Source organism: Carcharodon carcharias, chromosome 13 (genome assembly GCF_017639515.1).
Source record: "Carcharodon carcharias isolate sCarCar2 chromosome 13, sCarCar2.pri, whole genome shotgun sequence".
In the NCBI taxonomy this organism is placed as follows: domain Eukaryota; kingdom Metazoa; phylum Chordata; class Chondrichthyes; order Lamniformes; family Lamnidae; genus Carcharodon; species Carcharodon carcharias.
Genome location: NC_054479.1, coordinates 95,376 through 115,969, shown reverse-complemented (window position 1 = coordinate 115,969; position 20,594 = coordinate 95,376). Strand labels below are relative to the sequence as shown.

At 41.2% G+C, this 20,594-nt stretch overlaps 1 protein-coding gene across 2 annotated transcripts in view; it reads right to left on the bottom strand.

Moving 5' to 3' along the window:
* Positions 1–20,594, bottom strand: part of scarb1 (scavenger receptor class B, member 1) — a 189,771-nt gene that overhangs the window by 145,963 nt on the left and 23,214 nt on the right. For both annotated transcript variants that reach the window (XM_041202804.1, XM_041202805.1), the window contains one exon: positions 622–763. In XM_041202804.1, the coding sequence (XP_041058738.1) occupies positions 622–763 (142 nt within the window). The remainder of the gene's footprint in view (positions 1–621; positions 764–20,594) is intronic.

Here is a 20,594-nt window from a genome sequence, read left to right as displayed (position 1 = left end):
CTTCACTATCATTGGGCCAAAATCCTGGAAGTCCCTTCCTAACTGCACTGTGGGTGTACTTACACCACATGGACTGCAGCGGTTCAAGAAGGCAGCTCACCACCACCTTCTCAAGGGCAATTAGGGATGGGCAATAAATGCTGGCCCAGCCAGCGAAGCCCACATCCCATGAATTAATAAAAAAAATGTGGGAAACTTTTCACTTGTGGGGCGAATCATGAACAAGAGGAGTAGATATAAAGTAATCACTAACAGATCAAATAAAGGAATTAGGACAAATTTCCTTCAGAGTTGAAAGAATGTCAAATTGTCTGCCACATGGAATAGTTGAAGCAGAGAATGTCATTGCATTAGCAGGAGGCTAAATGCAAACATGAGGGAGAAGGGAATGTGGAGAAAAGATAATTAGCTGGGAGGAAACTTTGGATAAACACCAGCACAAGCCAGTTAGAACCTACAGAATAGAAAGAGGACATCTGGCTTAAGTCATCATACATCTCTGTAAAAGCTAAGTCACTAATATTTAGAAGGTCATCAGACACTCAGGACCAGTACAGCCTTATAATGTATTCAACTTAACACTTACTTGTATTAGAGAACTGATATAAAGCATGTACATACCAGGGCAAGCACGTTGGGCAAGACAATCTCATCACTCTCACTACCAGCCGACCGTTCAGGGCAGAAATGGTAGCGCTTATATTCACGGTATGAGACAGTGTAATTATTGTGGAATGTTATGTTGCTTTTCCATCTGTATTCTCTGTAAATCAGAACCAATAATCAGCACTGAAAACAAAACACATCCTAGCAATGGCAGAATAACTAAATGCACAAACATCAACTCAGCCAAGCTTGCAATAATGCGGGAGTTTCCAATATGTATGAGATGGCTTGGAGCCAATCACACTCGAGAAAGTCAGTTGTATTCCAGAAAGAAATTAAGAATCAATCACGTATACAACTTGAGTCACTCATGCACCAGGCTGGTTAAGGGCCGCAGGTTTCCTACTCCCATGGACATTGCTTTTCTTCCAACGGCTTCATGGTTACTTTTACTGAAACCATCTTTTAATTGCCAATTATTTTTTAAACTTAATTCAAGTTCTCAAACTACCCTGGTGGGATTCGAACTTGCATTTTCTGGATTATTAGTGCAATCCAGTCCCCCAACCTAGTCTTGTTTCCTCCTTGGAAGACAAAAAGCCAGTAGTCCAGCAGCAGTATATACCATAAAGTGCAATGGCACCATGTCCCTGAATAGGAAGGTTACATATCCATTCGTTGCTGATCTTATCTCTCCTTCCCTGCACTTAACTTGCACAAGTCAAGAAATATCTTCCAAAAGCAAATCACAAATCAATGATGTTGAAAAAAAAATGGACAAAAAAATAATGCTCAGAGAACATACTTACATTCGAACTGAATGAACTTGGTCCACTCTCAGACAGCACATGTGTGATAAGGGAGAAAAAAAAACCAGGGAGTGAGCAGAAATGTTTGTTATAGGAGGATTTAATGACACGCTTATTGGGATAGGGAAACAGTAAACAGAGAAAAAGTGCATGTGTCTGTAGGTATTTGCAGGACTCCTTCCTCAAGGACTGCGTCATAAGCTTATACACTGAGGTAAGCAAGGCAGCGTTTTTAGAAAATCATTATTGGAATGTGGGAGCCCTGGCAAGATCAGCATTTATTGTGCATCCCAAATTACTCTCAAAGTGCATGGCCTCTGCAGTCCATGTGGTGTAGGTACACCCACAGTGCTGTTAGGGAGGGAGCTCCAGGATTTTGACCCAGCGACAGTGAAGGAACGGTGATATATTTCCAAGTCAGGATGGTGAGTGACTTGGAGGGGAACTTGCAGGTGGTGATGTTCCAAGTATCTGCTGCCTTTGTCCTTCTAGATGGTAGAAGGACTAATTGTTTACATCAGTGGACTGACTAAGTGAACTGCTTTATGTGGGCATGACATTCCTGGGCAATTTTCCACATTGGTCAGGTAGATGCCAGTGTTGTAGATGTACTGGAACGGCTTGGCTAGGGGTGTGGCTACTTCTGGAGGACAAATTTTCAGTGCTACTTCCGGAATATTGTCAGGACCCATAGCCTTTGCAGTATCCAGTGTCTACAGCTGTTACTTGATATCATGGAGTGAATCAAATTGGCTAAAGACTGGCATTTGGAGGAGGCCGAGATGGATCCTCCACTAAGCACTTCTGGCTGAAGATGATTGCAAACGCTTTAACGTTATATTTTGCACGAATGTGTTGGGTTCTCTGTGAGGAAGGGGATATTTGTGGACCCTCTTCCCTGGTTAATGGTTTAATTTTCATCACATTCAGGATACCCTCCATCATGTTGTATGGCACTACCACCGTGCTAAATGGGATAGACTTCAAACAGATTTAGCAACTCAGGACTGGGCATCCATGAGGCACTGTGGGCCATCAGCAGCAGCAGAATTGTACTCGAACACAATCTGTAGCCTCATGGCTGGGTATATCCCCCACTCTACCATTACCATCAACCTAAGTGATCAACCCTGGTCCAATGAAGAGTGCAGAAGGGAATGCCAGGAGCAGCACCAGGCATACTTAAAAATCAGGTGTCAACCTGGTGAAGCTATAACACAGGACTATATGCGTACCAAATAGCATAAGTAGCAAGTGATAGACGGAGCTAAGCGATCCCACAACCAACGGATCAGATCTAAGATCTGCAGTCTTGTCACATCCAGTCATAAATGGTGGTGGACAATTAAACAACTCACTGGAGGAGCAGGCTCCATAAATATCCCCATCCTCAATGAAGGAGGAGCCCAGCACATCAGTGCAAAAATAAGGTAACAACCTTCAGCCAGAAGTGCCCAGTGGATGATCCATCTCGGCCTCCTCCGGAGGTCCCCAACATCACAGATGCCAGTCTTCAGCCAATTTGATTCACTCCACGTGATATCAAGAAATGGCTGAAGGCACTGGATACTGCAAAGGCCCTGACAATATTCCAGCAATACTACTGAAGACTTGTGCTCTAGAACTTACTGTTCCAGTAAAGCTACAACACTGGCATCTACCGGCTATGTGGAAAATTGCCCAGGTATGTCCTGTACACAAAAAGCAGGACAAATTCAACCCAGCCAATTACCATCCTATCAGTCCACTCTCAATCATCAGTAAAGTAATGGAAGGGGTCATCAACAGTGCTATTAAGTGGCACTAGCTTAGCAATAACCTGCTCACTGACGCCCAGTTTGGATTCTGCCAGGGCCACTTAGCTCCTGGCCTCATTACAGCCTTGGTTCAAACGAGGACATGGACAAAAGAGCTGGATCCCCGGGGTGAGGTGAGAGTGACTGCCCTTGACATCAAGGCCACATTTGACCAAGTGTGGCATCAAGGACCCCTAGCAAAACTGGAGTCAATGGGAATCAGGGGAAAACTCTCCCCTGGTTGGAGTCATACCTAGCACAAAGGAAGATGGTTCTGGTTGTTGGAGGTCAGTCATCTTAGCTCCAGGACATTTGGAGTTCCTCGGCCCAACCATCTTCAGCTGCTTCATCAATGACTGTCCTTGCATCATAAGGTCAGAAGTGGGGATGTTCGCTGATGATTGCACAATGTTCAACACCATTCGCAACTCCTCAGATAGTGAAGCAGTCCATGTCCAAATGCAGCAAGACCTGGACAATATCCAGGCTTTGGGCTGACAAGTGGCAAGTAACATTCACACCACATAAGTGTCAGGTAATGACAATCTTCAACAAGAGAGAATCTAACCTTCACCCCTTGACATTCGATGGCATTACTATCACTGAATCCCCCACTATTAACATCCTGGGGGTTATCATTGACCAGAAACGGAACACGACCAACCATATAAATACCGTGGCTACAAGAACAGGTCAGAGGCTAGGAATCATGTGGCGAGTAATTCATCTCCTGACTCCCCAAAGCCTGTCCACCATCTACAAGGTAAAGGCCAGGAGTGTGATGGAATACTCTCCACTTGCCTGGATGAGAACAGCTCCTACAACACTCAAGAAGCTCGACACCATCCAGTGTCAGGAAGATACAATAATTCTCAATGTTATTGGAATTTATTGTAAAATTGTGGTATCTGTGTCTATGTGGGAGACTTAATTGGATTAAAGGCAACTGGTCTGAAGGCTGCGATGTGGTAAAAAATAAGCTAGGTTTGAAATGTTAAGTAGGTAAATATAGGTGTCAAGGGAACATTTGCATTTTCAAATAAACCAGGTGAGATTGATTCCAAAGGAGGGGTGAAACGTGTTACCTAGCCAGGTGAAGAATAGAATCAGTGTGTTTATTTTTCCCCAAGATTACTGGTAAAAGGTAGTACTATGAGAGATTTTTAATATCAGAAAGGTAAAGTCCAAAGCCATAGTGAAACAATGGGAATTTGCATTCAAAGGGAAAATATGTATAAAGGAGCTAAGGCTGTGTGTGCATTCTAAGATCTAACAAGTGTAAAAAGCCTTCAGCATCTACACCTCAAGCTGTTGTCTACAGAAAACTGAAGGTAAGGAAACACAGCTGCCTTAGGGAGATTAGTCTGATCTTTAAAAATTTTCATAAAAGAGAAAAAACATTTTAAGACATTTCCCCTCGTGTGACATGTCAATGAACTTTAATAAAAACATTTATTTAATTTATAAACCCTTCATAAAACCTCATCTCACCCGTGGATGATGTTTCATGATAAATGCAAAGGCCGCCGGGGCTCTTCGCCTGCCCCCCCGCCAACCTTAAGCTCAATTAATTACTTTAATTAGTTTTTAAATGGCCTTAATAGGCCTTTGACAGTTCGGTGAATGTGCAGCTGACTCAGCCGTGTGTCTGCTGAACTGAAGATCAGAATGACGTGTGGTGACATCAGGACACATGCCTGACATCACCACTCATCATTTTACCTGTCAGCGAGCGGGGTCCGGGAGTTTCTTCCCCATGTTTCTTTGCCTGGGTCTTTTAAAAGACTCTCTCTTACTGTTGCCTTAACAAAAATGTAACTGGGAGTTAGATTAATTGGGGGATTTAGAAATTATCATAACAGTAATTTGTAGATCTATGTATTTGAAAGCATTTCTTCTATTAATAAAGTTTTAATTTAGTTTTGTAAGAAGCCGATAAGACTTGGTGGTCTTATTATTACTGAATTCAAGGCACACATCTCAAAATTTATACAAATTGCAAAACAAATTGTGGTAGTTGTTTCAAGTTTCCCTTCGGGATTTTGAGCAGCTCAGCATTTACCATCGGTTGTGTCATAACAAAGTTGGGGGCTCTTTGTGGGATATATTTGAAATTCCTTGACTGGTTTGGAATTGGTGAATCTTAAGGTTATGAGTATGAGAAGTACTTTGAATTCAGGAGTTGGTGTGAGGCTTTTTTTTTTAAAAAGAGACTGCAATATGGCTTTGGCAGTTGCTTAGACTTGTCTGGGAGTTGAATTTATAACTTTGACTGGTTTACAAAAGATAAATGAAGTTAAGTTACTGGAATTGGCAGATAATTTACAATTGGGGTTATCTGCAGGGATGAAGAAAGCTGATATAGGTGAAGGTATAGCACAGCATTTATTGTATGAAGTGATACCTGACACTTGTGAGTCACAGCTGGAGGTGGTGAGGCCTCAGTTAGAAATGAAGTGGCTTGAATTTGAACAAGCGAAGGAAGGAACTGAAAAAACTTGAATTAGAGGCAAACAAAAACAAAAAAGAATTGGAAATGAAAAATTTGAGCTAGAGGCAGCAGAAGGAAAAAGAGCAAAGAAAGAAAAGGAAAGAGAAAGGGCATTTCAAAGAGAGCAAGTGGAAAGGCAGGGGAAAGAAAGGAAGATGAAACTGGAATTCCAGGGAAGAGAGAAGGATAAAGAAAAAGAGGCAAAGGAAAGGGAGAAAGAAAGAGAAAGAGAATACTTGCTTAAAAGGCTGGAAATTACAAAAGAGATGTCAGATTCTGAGGAAAGTTCTGATGAGAACAAAACCTTTAACTTAAAAACCAATGGGTAGATGTTTAAATTTATACAAGCTCTACCAAAGGTTGAGGGAAGAGATGTGGAAGCATTCTTTATTTCACTTAAGAAGATAGCTAAACAGGTGAAATGGCCACAAGAAAAACTAGACATTGTTGTTACAATACAGGATGGCAGGTAGAGCACCTGAGGTTTATGCTTCACTGTCAGAAGAAATGTCAGTGTACTACGATGTGGTAAAATAAAAGGCTATTCTGAGTGCATATGAGTTGGGTCCTGAGGCACACAGGCAGAAATTTAAGAATATATGAGAAAACAGCCTGGGCAAACTTATATTGAATTTGAAAGAGTAAATAAAACAAAGTAATTTTGACTGGTGGATACAGGCATTAAAGATAGAAATATCATATGCAGTTCTTAGAGAAGTAATTCTTTTGGAAGAATTTACAAAGAACAAAGAAAAGTACAGCACAGGAACAGGCTCTTCGGCCCTCCAAGCCTGCGCCGATCATATTGCCCGTCAATTAAAACATTTTGCACTTCCGGGGTCCGTATCCCTCTATTCCCATCCTATTCATGTACTTGTCAAGCTGCCTCTTAAACACCACTATTGTACCTGTTTCCACCACCTCCTCTGGAAGCAAATTCCAGACACTCACTACCCTCTGCATAAAAAACTTGCCCCGCACATCTCCTCTGTAGTTTTCTCCTCTCACCTTAAATCTATGTCCCCTAGTAATTGAAAATTTAAAGATTCAATTCCTTCAATAGTGAGAAACCATGTGGAGGAACAGAGGGTTGAAACAGTAAGACAAGCAGCAGAGATACCTGATGATTATGAGTTAGTTTATAGAGCGAAACCTTTTTATCATCACCCTTTCGAATGAGAAAAGGATAGCAAGTGGGAAGGTGAGTAGTCAGGGAAGCGAAGGAATAGCTGGAAATTCACAGGAAGTTTTTTCTCAGAATAAAAAGGAAGGTGCTAAGGGTAGAAGTAACATTTGAAAATTGAGGTGTTTACATTGTAATGAAGTTGGACATAAGAAACCTGTGTGCTGGAAATTGCAGGGAAAATCTGTTGGAATTATAGAGGTGCAGAAAAGTTCTGGAAGTAAAAGTACTGTGGGTTCTGAGGTTCAGGCACAGGAGAAACCAGTGGTTTGTGTACAGATAAAACAGGGACAATCAGTGATAGTAAAGTGGGAATGTGTTCACAATTTACTCAAGAGAATTTGGAGGAGCAGGTTGCAGAAACGGTTAAAGGTTTTGGGCTGAATTTTGCCCTTATTGGGTGGGTGCAGCAGGCAGGCCTGGGAGCAGTCACAAAACTGACTGCTGCCTGCAATCGAGCCCCAACCACAATTTCACACTTGCTGGCCAATTAACGGCTTGTCAGTGTGAATCGCGCGCTGCACCGCTGAGTGCTGCTGGGGTGGGGACGGTGGGAGAGCGAGCGTGCAAGTGTGTACACTGCAAGCTCCCTGAAGGTAAAGAGTTGGCTCAGGGAGCTGAAGATTTGGAACAGTACAAATTAAGGTTTAAAATATAAGGTAAACGTGTCCCCTCGTGGTTCTGTCACATGAGCAAAGACATGTTATGAATGAGATTTAAATATTTTTATTTTATTTATAATTCCTGTTGGAAACCACATCCTGCCTGTGGATGAAGTTTCATAAAAAATCCAAAAGTTGCTGGGCCTTTTCGCCCACCTGCCAACTAAACAGTTGGACCAGGCAGCAAAAAATCAGATCTAATTAATTGATTAAGGGCCATAATAGGCCTCTTCATTGTCGGTAGGCACATGCCCGCATAGCAAAATATCACAAGAGTGCGCAATGATGTCAGGATGCTCGGCCAACGTTATCGTGCACTATTTTATTCTCGCTTGGGTTGGGCACGCACCTGCCTGACAAGAGAAAAATTCTGCCCTGTGTGTGTGAAGGGAAAGTTTTTCCATGCGTACAGGGTGGAGTAGGTAAAGATTTTAAGAGACATAGGGGCTAATCAATCCTTAGTATTGTGGGATCATGACATTTGTTGTTCAGAGGGAGTATTGAAGGAACAGCTGATAATAAATGGGGTTCATGGGATGATAAACCTATTCCATTGTGGAAGGTAAATTTAAAGAGTAAGTGGAAAACTGGTGAGGTGATTGTTGGAGTAGTGGAAAAATTGCTCACTGCAGGGGTTCGATATATTCTAAGTAATGATATAGCTGAATCACAAATGTGGGTGATGCCTATGATAGTTGAGCAGCCTATAGATGTGTTTTCAACAGAAGAGTTGCAGAGGGATCTGGATCGTTTCCAGATTGTGTGATAATGAGATCACAAGCTCATAGGTTGAAACAAGAAGGACAGGATGTTCAAAAGCAGAGAAAAGGTGTGGAAATCCAATTAGCTGACATTGTGTTTGATAACATTGTTCAGGAAGAAAGACTGGAAGACCATTCAGCTAAAGTGTTTAACCCAAGGAGGCTAGTGGAGTTACAGAAAAAAGATTTGCAAATAAAACGTTTATATCAGAAAGCTTACTCAGAAACAGAGGCAAAATATATTCCAGGATGTTATTACCTTAAAGATAATATTTTAATGAGAAAATGGAGGCCTTTTTATGCTTCAGCAAATGAAAGCTGGAGGGAGGTGCATCAGATTGTACTACCGTTTGGGTATAGAAATGAGATTCTGAGAGTAGCTCATGAAATTCCAGTGGGGGGATACTTAGGAATTATAATGACACAGGAGTAGATACAAAAATAATTTCTTTCAGCCTCCATTGTATAGGGATGTAGTCAAACTCTGTAGAACATGTCACACATGTCAGGTGATAGGAAAACTACAAACATTGATTAACCTGACACCTTTAATTCTAATACCAGCATTTGAAGAACCTTTTGCTAGGGTCATGATTGATTGCGTAGGACCTTTCCCTAAGACTAAAAGTGGAAATCAGTACTTACTGACAATAATGACTGTGTCTACCAGGTTTCCTGAAGTGATAACTTTGAGAAATATTACAACAAAGAAAATTGTGGAAGAGTTAAATAAATGTGTTTACAAGATATGGTTTACCTAAAGAAATACAATCAGATCAGGGGTCAAATTTCATGTCACAGCTGTTTAAGGAAGTAATGAATAGTTTGGGGATAAAATAGTTTAAGTCAACAGCTTATCATCCGGAATCACAAGGAACTTTGGAAAGATGGTATCAAACTTTAAAAACTATGATGAGAGCATATTGTCAGCATTATCCACAGGATTGGGATAGGGGAATTCCAGTCTTGTTATTTGTTATTAGGGACAGTCCTAATACATCGACTGGTTTTAGTCCCTTTGAACTAGTTTATGGTCATGAGGTAAGGGGACCATTGAAATTGAGAAATTGGTGCTTCAAAAATCAGAAACTACTCTCCTGGATTATGTATCAAACTTCAGAGAAAGGTTGGACAGAGCGTGAGAGTTGGCCAGGGAACATTTAAAGATATCACAGCAATTGATGAAAGTGAAAGCAGACAGGAAGGCTACAACTCATATTTTTGTTGCTGGGGAGAAAGTGCTAGTTCTGTTACCAGTTATTAAAAGCAAGGTTTAGTGGGCCTAGAGGATTGAAAATAAATTGAGTGGTGAATTATTTAATAAATACTTCAGTTAGAAGAAGCAGAGGGTGTTTCATGTAAATATGCTTATAAAGTACTTTGACAGGGAAGAGGACCAAAAGGAGGTATTCTCGGTGATAGATAATGAAAAAGAAGCAGAAATGCAGGATTCTGAAATTGATTTTCCTCTTAATCAAATTGGATAATGAGGGGGTGCTTGAAAATTTAAATGTAATATTGAGTTACCTTCCAGACAAGCGTCAAAGGGACTTGGAAAAGCTATTGGAAAAGATAGATTTAGCTATACGTGATGTGTCTGGAGAAGTTTCATCTTCGGTGAGGCAACTTCCTTATAGATTAAATCTGGTAAAGTTATCACAAGTACAAAAAGAAATTGACTTCATGCTTCAAAATGATATAATTTAGTTTAGTTGCAGTAACTGGAGTTCTCCTATTGTACTGGTACCAAAAGCGATGGAACACAAAGACTGTGTGGACTATCGAAAGGTGAATGTGGTGACAGAAGTGGATTCATATCCTATGTCACAGGCAGTGGGACAATCAAAATTTATCACAAAAATTGACTTGCTAAAAGGATATTGGTAAATACCATTATCGGAGAGAGCAAAGGAGATATCGGCTTTTGTGATACCAGATGGACTATATTAGTTTAAAGTCATACCGTTTGGTATGAAGGATGCACATGCAGCATTTCAATGACTGACCACCAAAGTAATTGCAGATCTGAGCAATTGTGCTGTTTATATTGAGGACTTGATAGTTTTCAATCAGACATGGGAGGAGCATTTACAACATCTGGAAGAATTATTAACTCGATAGCAAGAAGCTAATTTGATGATGAACTTGGCTAAAAGCGAATTTGCAAAAGCGCAAGTTACGTATCTAGGCCACACCATTGGACATGGTAAGGTGGCTCCGAGAGATGTGAAAGTCAAGGCTATCATGGATTTCCCAGTGCCTACAACAAAACAAGATGCTTTGAGATTTCTTGGCATAAGTGGGTTTTTATCAGAAATTTGCACCAAATTTTAGCCAAGTGGCTGCTCCACTGACTGAAATATTTAAAAAGAACAAGAAGTTTGAATGGACACAGGAGTGTCAGAGGCATTTGAAAGTTTGAAAACTGTATTGATGACAGTACCAGTTTTGGCAGTACCCAATTATGCCAAGCAATTTAAACTGTCCGTTGACACAAATGGTATAGGCATCGGGGCCTTACTGTTACAGGAAGGTGACAATGGAATTGAAAAGCCAATAGGGTATTTTTCACAGAAATTGAATGTACAACAGAGAAGACATTCAGCGATCTAGAAGGAGACTTTGGGTTTGGTGCTAGCATTGAAGCATTTTGAAATTTATGTGGCAGACAATTTGTCAGAAACAATTGTTTATACAGGCCACAATCTTTTAAAGTTTCTGAGCAAATTTTGAGACAGAAGTGCAAGGCTATTCAGATGGAGTTTATTATTGCAACCATTTAATCTACAGATTATACATGTAATAGGATAAAAAATCTAATTGCAGATGCATTATAAAGAGTTTGAAGCTTAAAGAGAAAATTGTCATTTAAAACCTGGACACTGAACTGAAATGCTTTCTGTTGATGTGTAGGACTTGTATATATATTATGTTAATGCATGCATCAAAAATGTAATTGTGTAAGTATACAGATAAAGATAGGAGATAGTATAAGATGGGTTCATAAAAATGAAACCATCTTTTTGATTATAACGGTTCATGTTTTAATAAGTAGGGGGATGTCGGGAAGATATAATAATTCTCACAATGTTACAGGAATTTATTGTAAAATAGTGGTATCTGTGTTTATGTGTGCGCACGCTCGTGTGTGTGTGTGTGTGTGTGACTTAATTGGATTAAAGGCAGCTGGTCTGAAGGCTGTGATGTGGTAGAAGATCAGCTAGGTTTGAAATGTTAAGTAGGTAAATGTAGGTGTCAAGGGAACATTTGCATTTTTAAATAAACCAGACTAGATTGTTTTCAAAAGAGGAAATGAAATGTATCACCTGGCCAGATGAAGTTTAGAAACAGTGTGTTTACTTTTCTCAAAGGTTACTGGTAAAACTTAGTACTATGAGAGATTTTTATTATCAGAAAAGTAAAGTCCAAAGACATAGTAAATCAATGGGAATGTGCATTCCAAGGGGAAAATATGTATAAAGGAGCGGAAGCTGTTTGTAAAGGTAGGAATTCTAAGATATAACAAGTGTTAAATGCCTTCAGCATCTACACCTCAGTTGCTGTCTAAAGAGAACGGAAGTTAAGGAAACTCACTTTGAATTCCCACATGGGCCCCATCTATGCCTGTCTCTTTATGGGGTATGTGGAACATTCCTTGTTCCAGTCCTACTCCGGCCCCCTCCCACAACTCTTTCTCCGATACATCGATGATTACTTTGGTGCTGCTTTGTGTTCTCATCTGGACCTGGAAAAATATATTAATTTTGCTTCCTATTTCCACACCTCCATCATTTTCACATGGACACTTCCCATCCCTTCCTTGACCTCTCTGTCTCAATCTCTGATGATAGACTGTCCACCAATATCCATTACAAGCCTACCGACTCCCACAGCTACCTCGACTACAGCTCCTCACATCCTGCTTCCTGTAAGGACTCCATCCCATTCTCTCAGTTCCTTCGCCTCCATCGCATCTGTTCTGATGATGCCACTTTCAAAAACAGTTCCTCTGACATGTCTTCCTTCTTCCTTAACCGAGGTTTTCCACCCACGGTGGTTGACAGGGCCCTGAACTGTGTCCGGCCCATCTCCTGTGCATCCAGCCTCACACCTTCCTCTCCCTCCCAGAAACATGATAGGGTCCCCCTTGTCCTCACTTATCACCCCACCAGCCTCCGCATTCAAAGGATCATTCTTCACCATTTCCGCCAACTCCAGCATGATGCCACCACCAAACACATCTTCCCTTCACCACACCCCCCGGCAGCATTCTATAGGGATCGTTTCCTCCTGGACATCCTGGTCCACTCCCCCAACACCGCCTACACCTCAACCCCCTCCCACGGCACGTTCCCATGCAACTGCAGAAGGTGCAGCACCTGCCCCTTTACTTCCCCTCTCCTCACCGTCCAAGGGCCCAAACACTACTTTCAAGTGAAGCAGCATTTCACTTGCACTTCCCTCAATTTAATCTACTGCATTTGCTGCTCCCAATGCGGTTTCCTCTACATTGGAGAGACCAAACGCAGACTGGGTGACCACTTTGCAGTACACCTTCGGTCTGTCCGCAAGCATGACCCAGACCTCCCTGTCGCTTGCCATTTCAACTCTCCACCCTGCTCTCATGCCCACATGTCTGTCCTTGGCCTGCTGCATTGTTCCAGTGAAGCTCAATGCAAACTGGAGGAACAGCACCTCATCTTCCGACTAGGCACTTTACAGCCTTCCGGACTGAATATTGAGTTCAACAATTTTAGATCATGAACTCTCTCCTCCATCCCCAACCCCTTTCTGATCCCCCCCGCCCCGACTTTTTTTTTCTTTTTTTTCCAATAATTTAAATATAGATTTTTCTTTTCCCACCTATTTCCATTATTTTTAAATGTATCTCCATCCATTGTTTTATCTCTACCTTTTAGCCTTTTTTGATTCCTTCACCCCCACCCCACCCCACTAGGGCTATCTGTACCTTGCTCATCCTGCTTTCTACCCTTAATTAGCACATTCCTTAGATAATATCACCACCTTCAACACCTCTGTGTCCTTTTGTCTGTGACATCTTTTGGTTATCTCCACCTATCACTGACCCTCTATCCAGCTCTACCCTCCCCCAACCTCCCCTTAAACCAGCTTATATTTCACCTCTCTTCTATTTTTCCTTAGTTCTGTTGAAGAGTCATACGGACTCGAAATGTCAACTCTTTTCTTCTCCACAGATGCTGCCAGACCTGCTGAGTTTTTCCAGGTATTTTTATTTTTGTTTTCTCACTTTGAATTCGACTGGTTCAGGGTAACGTTTCTTTGCCTGGGTATTTTAAAATCTGTGTGTCTTACTGTTGCCTTAACAAAAAAAAGTGTAAATGGGAGTTAGACTAACTAGGCAATTTAGAAGTTATCATAGTAGTAATTTGTAGGTCTATGTATATGCCTAAAATCATTTCTTCTATTAATAAAAGTTTAACTTAAGTTCATAAGAAACCTATAAGACTTGCTGGTCTTATTATTACTGAATTCAACCTTTCCTCATAAGACAACCCACCCATTCCTGATATTAGCCTAGTAAACCTTCTCTGAACTGCTTCCAATGCATTTACATCCTTCCTTAAATAAGACAACCAGGACTGTATGCAATATTCCAAATGTGGTCTCACCAATACCCTGTACAACTGAAGTATAACCTCCCTACTTTTGTAAACAATTCCCCTCACAATGAATGATAACACTATTACCTGCTGTACCTGCATATTAATCTTTTGTGATTCATGCACTAGGACACCCAGATCCCTCTGAATCTCTCACCATTTAGATAAGCTGCTTCTTTTTCATTTTTCCTGCCAAAATGGACAGTTTCCCATTTGCCCACATTATATTTCACTTGCCAGATCTTTGCCCACTCACTGAACCTATTTGTGCTAGGGAAGGAAACAATTAACTCACAAGGAGCTCAATTGCTAATAATCAGTTAACAACCAAAGTACCCATTTAGTTGTACAAAAGGGAAATCAGGTGAGTAAAGCTCTCTGTAGAGAGCTTTATGCACCAGAGATAAAACTCTATCCAAAGGTGGTGATCTCCAAACAACTATTGGAGCTTAACAGTAGTAGCAGAGGATAGTTGCTGCTTGCAAGTAAAAAAATTGGAAACTAAGCTTTCTTTGGACAAAAGATTGTATTTGGAGTTAACTTTAAGAGCAGAGTGGTTTGAAGTCACTCGGAAATGGCTGAATCAAAATGTAGAGTGTTGGTGCATGATTACCCACTGATATTTTGAGTGTCAACCATATGACCAAAGGAAGAATGAAGTAACCCTGTGGACAAGGGTTATGTCCTCTCCAAAGAAAAAAAACAGGGAATGACCTTGGCACTTTCTAGGTGCTAAATCAAAGTAGAGATGAGTTAAAAGAAAAGGTATTATTACAGGAAGAGATAGAGAGTACAAATCCATTAGTAAATCAACAGATGAAACTTGTTATAAAAAGGATAAAGCTAAAGGCTCTGTGTCTGAATGCATGTAGCATTTGAAACAAAACAGATGAACTGAGGGCGCAGAAATAAATAATTATGATTTGATAGCCATTATGAAGACATGGCTATAGGAGGACATTGATTGGGACCTGAATTTTGAAGGGCACAGGATATTTAGGAAGGACAGGAAGCAAGGGAAAGGTGCAGGGGTGGCTCTGTTAGTTAATGATGGCATTAACACAATAGAGAGGGATGACCTAAGTTCAGGAAACCAGGATGTGGAAATGGTTAGGGTTGAGATAAGGAATGGTAAAGGCAAGACTTGTGCACAGGCCCCTAACAGTAACCACGTGGTAGGGTTGAGCATAAAGGAAGAAATAATTGGAGCTTGTCAGAAAGGTACGGTGATAATTATGGGAGATTTTAATTTACATATAGACCAGAAAAGTCAAATGGGCAATGATAGCCTAGATGAAGGGTATATTGAATGGTTTTGAGAGAGATTCTTAGAACAGGATGTTCTGGAGCCAACCAGAGAGCAGGTTATACTATACCTGGTATTGTGCAATGAGATGGGAGTAATTAATAATCTCATAGTGAAAGTGCCCCAAGGTAGCAGCAACCAAAATTTTGCAGGAGAGAGGAGTGGGTCTGAGACCATGTTTTTAAACTTAAATAAAGGCAATTATGAGGGCATGAAAGCTGATTTGGCTAAAGAGAATTTGCAAATTAGGTTAAGGGATAGGTCAATAGAGATACAGTGGCTAATATTTAAGGGAATATTTCAGAATGCACAGAATAGATACATTCCAACGGGTAAGAAAAGTCCAAGGGACGGACACACCATCTGTGGTTAACTATAAAGGTTAAAGATTGTACAATTATATGCTTTTTCTTTAAGTTTGATACTAAGTCAGAAGACTGGACAGACTATAAGGAACAGCAAAGAATGACAAAGACTAAGCGGGGAAAAGTTAGTGAGGGAAATATAGCCAGAAATATAAAAAGGTAGTAACAGTCTTTTATAATTTTTTAAAAAAGAAGAGTTAATAAAGTGAGCGTTGATCCTGTAGGAAGTGAGTCTGGGGAATTGATAATTGAAAGAAGAAATGGCAGATGAATTGAACAGGTATTTTGCATCAGTTTTCACCATAGAAGATACAAGTAACATTCCAAAAGCAGCTACAAACCAGGATATGGAAGTGGGGAAGGAAGTCAGGGAAATGGGACTGAGTAAATTGTTGGAGCTGCGGCTGACTAGCCCAGGTCCTGATGGACTTTATCCTGGGATCTTAAAAGAAGTGTCCAGTGAGATAGTTGATGCAGGCTTTTAATTTTCCAAAACTCCCTAGATTCAGGGAAAGTCCCATTAGATTGGAAGACAGCAAACATAACTCTTTGATTTAAAAAGGAGGGAGACAGAAAGCAGGAAACTACAGGCCAGTTAGCTTAACTGCTTCTAACATTTTCCCTATGATCTCTATTATTAAAGAAGTTATAGCAGGGCTCTTGGATAAGCTCAAGATCATCAGGTAGAGCCAACATGGTTTTGTGAAAGGAAATCATGTTTAACCAATTTATTGGAGTTCTTTTGGAGGAAGTAACAGATGCTGCAGATTAAAGGGAACCAGTGGAGGTACTGTATTTGGATTTCCCAAAGGTATTTGATAAAGTGCCATGTCAAAGGTTATTGCAGAAAATAAAAGCTCAGTATAGGGTGTAACATACTGGTATGGATAGAAGACTGGCTGGCTAACAGAAATCAGAGTAGGTATAAATGGGTCTTTTTCAGGTTGGCAAGATGTAATGAGTGGAGTGCCACAGGGATCAGTGCTGGGACCTCAACTGTTTACAATTTACATAAATGACTTGGATGAAGAGATGGGTGCCAAATTTGCTGATGACAGATAGGTAGCAGAGTAAGTTGTGAAGATGACATAAGGAGGCTACAAAAAGAGAGGTTAAGTGAGTGGGCAAAGATCTGGCAAATGAAGGATAATGTGAGACAATGTGAAATTGTCAATTTGACAGGAAAATAAAAAAAGTATATTATCCAAATGGTGAGAGATTGCAGAGCTCTGAGTTCAGAGGGATCCGGGTGTCCTAGTGCATGAATCACAAAAGGTTAGTATGCAGGTACAGCAGGTAATTAGGAAAGCTAATAGAATGTTATCATTTATTGTGAGGGGAATTGAATACAAAGGTAGGGAAGTTATGCTTCAGTTGTACAGGGCATTACTGAGACCACATTGAGCACTGTACAGTACAGGACACTTTATTTAAGGGTGTAAATGCATTGGAAGCAGTTCAGAGAAGGTTCACAAGACTAATAGCAGGAATGGGTGGGTTGTCTCGAGGAAAGGTTGGACAGGCTGGGCTTATACCTGCTGGAGTTTAGAAGAGTAAAAATTGATACCTTTAAGATCCTGAGGGGACTTGACAGGATAGATGTGGAGAGAATGTTTCCTCTTGTGGAAGAATCTAGAACTAGGGATCACTGCTTAAAAATAAGGCATTGCTCCTTTGAGACAGATGAGGTCATTTTTTTTTTGCCACTCAGAGGGTTGAGAGTCTTTGGAACACTCTTCCTGAAAAGGCAAAGGAAGCAGAGTCTTTGGGCAGGATCTCTGCCGACCCCCCTCATCCCCACCCCACCCCAACCAGGATGTGTGGGAGCAGGCACGAGTGGGCAGCTTCCTGATCAATGCCCCTGGTCGGGGGTACGCCATTTTATGTGGGTGGGGCCAATTAAGGTCCGCCCAGCTATGCACTCCCTGCGTGGGCAGGGGGAGAGATTCCCTGAGCTGGGAGTGCCGCTTTCGCACAGATCTCCCTGAGGCAAAGTGCAACTCAGGGAGATCGGCTCAGGTTTGAAACATTAAATAAAGATGAGAAAAAAATTACTGACATGTCCCCTTGTGTGACACTGTCACATGAGCTGGGACATGTCAATTTCTCTTATTTATAGGTTTCATACAAATTTTAATACCCTCATGAAACCTCATCCTGCCCGCGGACGAGGTTTCATGTTTTTTCAGAAGCCCGCCAGGGCTCCTGGCCTGTCCAGGTTGGATGGGCAGGTCCATTGATTAGTTTAATTACATTAATGGCCTTAAGTGGCCGTTGACAGGTCAACGGGTGCACAGCCGAGTCGGCTCTGCCCTCGCTGACCTGAAAATGGGGGTGACATCGGGATACCCGCCCGACGTCACCCCACATCATTTTACGTGTCAGTGCGTGGGCCCCGCCCCCAACTGGAAGATGCAGCCCTTTGAGTATTTTTAAATGAGAGTAAGGAAGGGGATGATAGGTTATCGGGGGTAGGCAGGATGCAAACTTCAGCTTACTATCAGATCAGCCATGATCTTATTAAATGGCAGAGCAGTCTTGATCGTATTTTGCTTTTGAAGGTAGCAAACAAGTGCAAAGTATTTTTGGAGTTGGAGCCTGAGCATTTGAACACAGATGAAGGTTTGGAAACATTATTAGATTTTGTGGATAAGATCTATGAAAAGGATGATTTATTAAGTGCCTAGGTGTAGTCAGATTGACAAAAATCAGCAAGTTGGAGGATAGTTCCATAGATTACATAATGGAATTCAATGGACTATATGCAAGATTGCACTCATTCCCCCAATGAGTGCTGACATTTAAGCCACTAAGACTGTGCCAGAGTATGGGATATGGACAGGCTTCTAGTTCTGACAGGAGTTAAATTTAACACACACAGTTTCCGGCAGCATTCACAGCACAAATGAGCCATTCAGCAGTAAGACAGAAAATGGAGGATGTTAATGGATGGTGAGCTCATTTAGAAACAGGACACAGGCGTCATTGCAAAAGGAGATTTGTAACTAGGAGACAATGAGGACAGTAACATCTTGGACAATTATAGCAGGAGAAAAGAATTGGGGAATTGCAACAAAAGGATGAAAACCAGAAATGCCCAGGGTGTGGTCAATCAGTGTTTTAAATGTAATTCAAAATACCATTATGCAATGAACTGTCCTAAATGATATAATAAGGTGTTTGAAATTAAACATGAGACACAAGATTCAGAAGATGGAGATATTGACCAAAGAGAGGGCATTGTGTTAGTTACAAGACGTTTCCAGCCCAGTGATGAATGTCTTGGTTGCAGAATCCTTCAACCGTGCGGTGCTAGATAGTTGATGCATGTCTACAGTCTGTGGAATAGACTGGTTAAAATGCTACCGGGACTCCTTAAATGGCAAGGCCCAGAATTTCAGTTCAGATTTGGAGATAATATCCTGAAATCTTTGAAAAGGGTAGTGATTCCCTATAAAATAGCTGGAGTCAATTGTTTCATCAGCATGGACAGAGTATCTAATGAAATACCATTACTGTGGAGCAGACCATCGGTGAAGAAAGCGCAAATGAATCTGGACATGGAAAATGACAAGGCCATTGTATTCGGAAAACCTGTGGATAGTAGAGGGTATTAACTTCCCCAGTATTAACTGGGATAGCCTTAGTGTGAAAGGCTTAGAGAGGGGGAATTGTTAAAGTGCACCCAGGAGAGCTTTTTGAGCCAGCACGTAGAAAGTCCGACAAGAGAAGGGGCGATACTGGACCCAATCTTAAGGAATGAAGCTGGGCAAGTGGTAAAAGTGGCAGTGGGGGAGCATTTCGGGGATAGTGACCATAACTCTAAGATTTAAGGCAGTTATGGAAAAGGTCAAAATGGACTGGAAATAAAGGTCATGAATTGAGGGAAAGCTGATTTCAATATGATAACAACACAGCATCCGCAGTTTTTTGTTTTTATTTCAATATGATAAGACAGGACCTGGCCAAAGTGGAATAGGAGGAGCTACTTGCAGGAAAGTCTCCATCAGACCAGTGGGAGTCATTCAAAAAGGAAATAGAGAGAGTTCAGGGTCAACATGTTCCTGTAAAGGTGAAGGGATTGGACCAACAGGTCCAGGGAACCCTGGATGTCAAGGGGTATAGAGGATTGGATAAGGGAAAAAAAAGAGGCATGGCAGATAGAGGGCTGAAGACAGCAGATGCCCTAGAGGAGTATAGAAAGTGTAGGATGGGGTACTTTTATTTTTTTAAATATTAGGAGAGCGAAGAGGGGGTTTGAGAAAACACTGGCAGGAAAGATGAATGAATATCCCAAGGCATTTTATAAATATATTCAGGGCAAGAGGATAATCAGGGAAAAAGTAGAGCCCATTAGGGACCAAAGTGGCTATCTGTGCTTGGAGCTGGAGGACGTAGGTGAGGTTTTAAATTATTACTTTTCATCTGTGTTCATTATGGAGAAAGACAATATAGGCGTAGAAATCAGGGAGGGGGACTGTGATAGACTTGAACAAATTAACATTGAAAGATAGGTGATATTAGCATTTTTAGCAGGTTTAAAAGTGGATAAATCCCCAGGCCCAGATGAGATGTATCCTAGGCTGCTGTGTGAGGCAAGGGAGGAGATTGCAGGGGCTCTGACACTAATTTTCAAATCCTCTCTGGCCACAGGAGAGGTGCCAAAGGACTGGAGGACAGTGAATGTGGTATCATTATTCAAGAAGGGTAGTCAGGATAAACTAGGCAATTTCAGGCCAGTGAGTCTAACATCAGTGGCAGGGAAACTATTGGAAAAAATTGAGGGACAGGATTAATCTCCACTTGGAGAGGGATTAATCAGAGATAGTCAGCATGGCTTTGTCAGGGGGCGATCATGTCTAACAAATTTGATTGAAATTTTTGAGGTGACTAGCTGTGTAGATGAGGGTAGTGCAGATTATGTAGTCTACATGGACTTCAGTAAGGCTTTTGACAAGGTTCCACATGGGAGA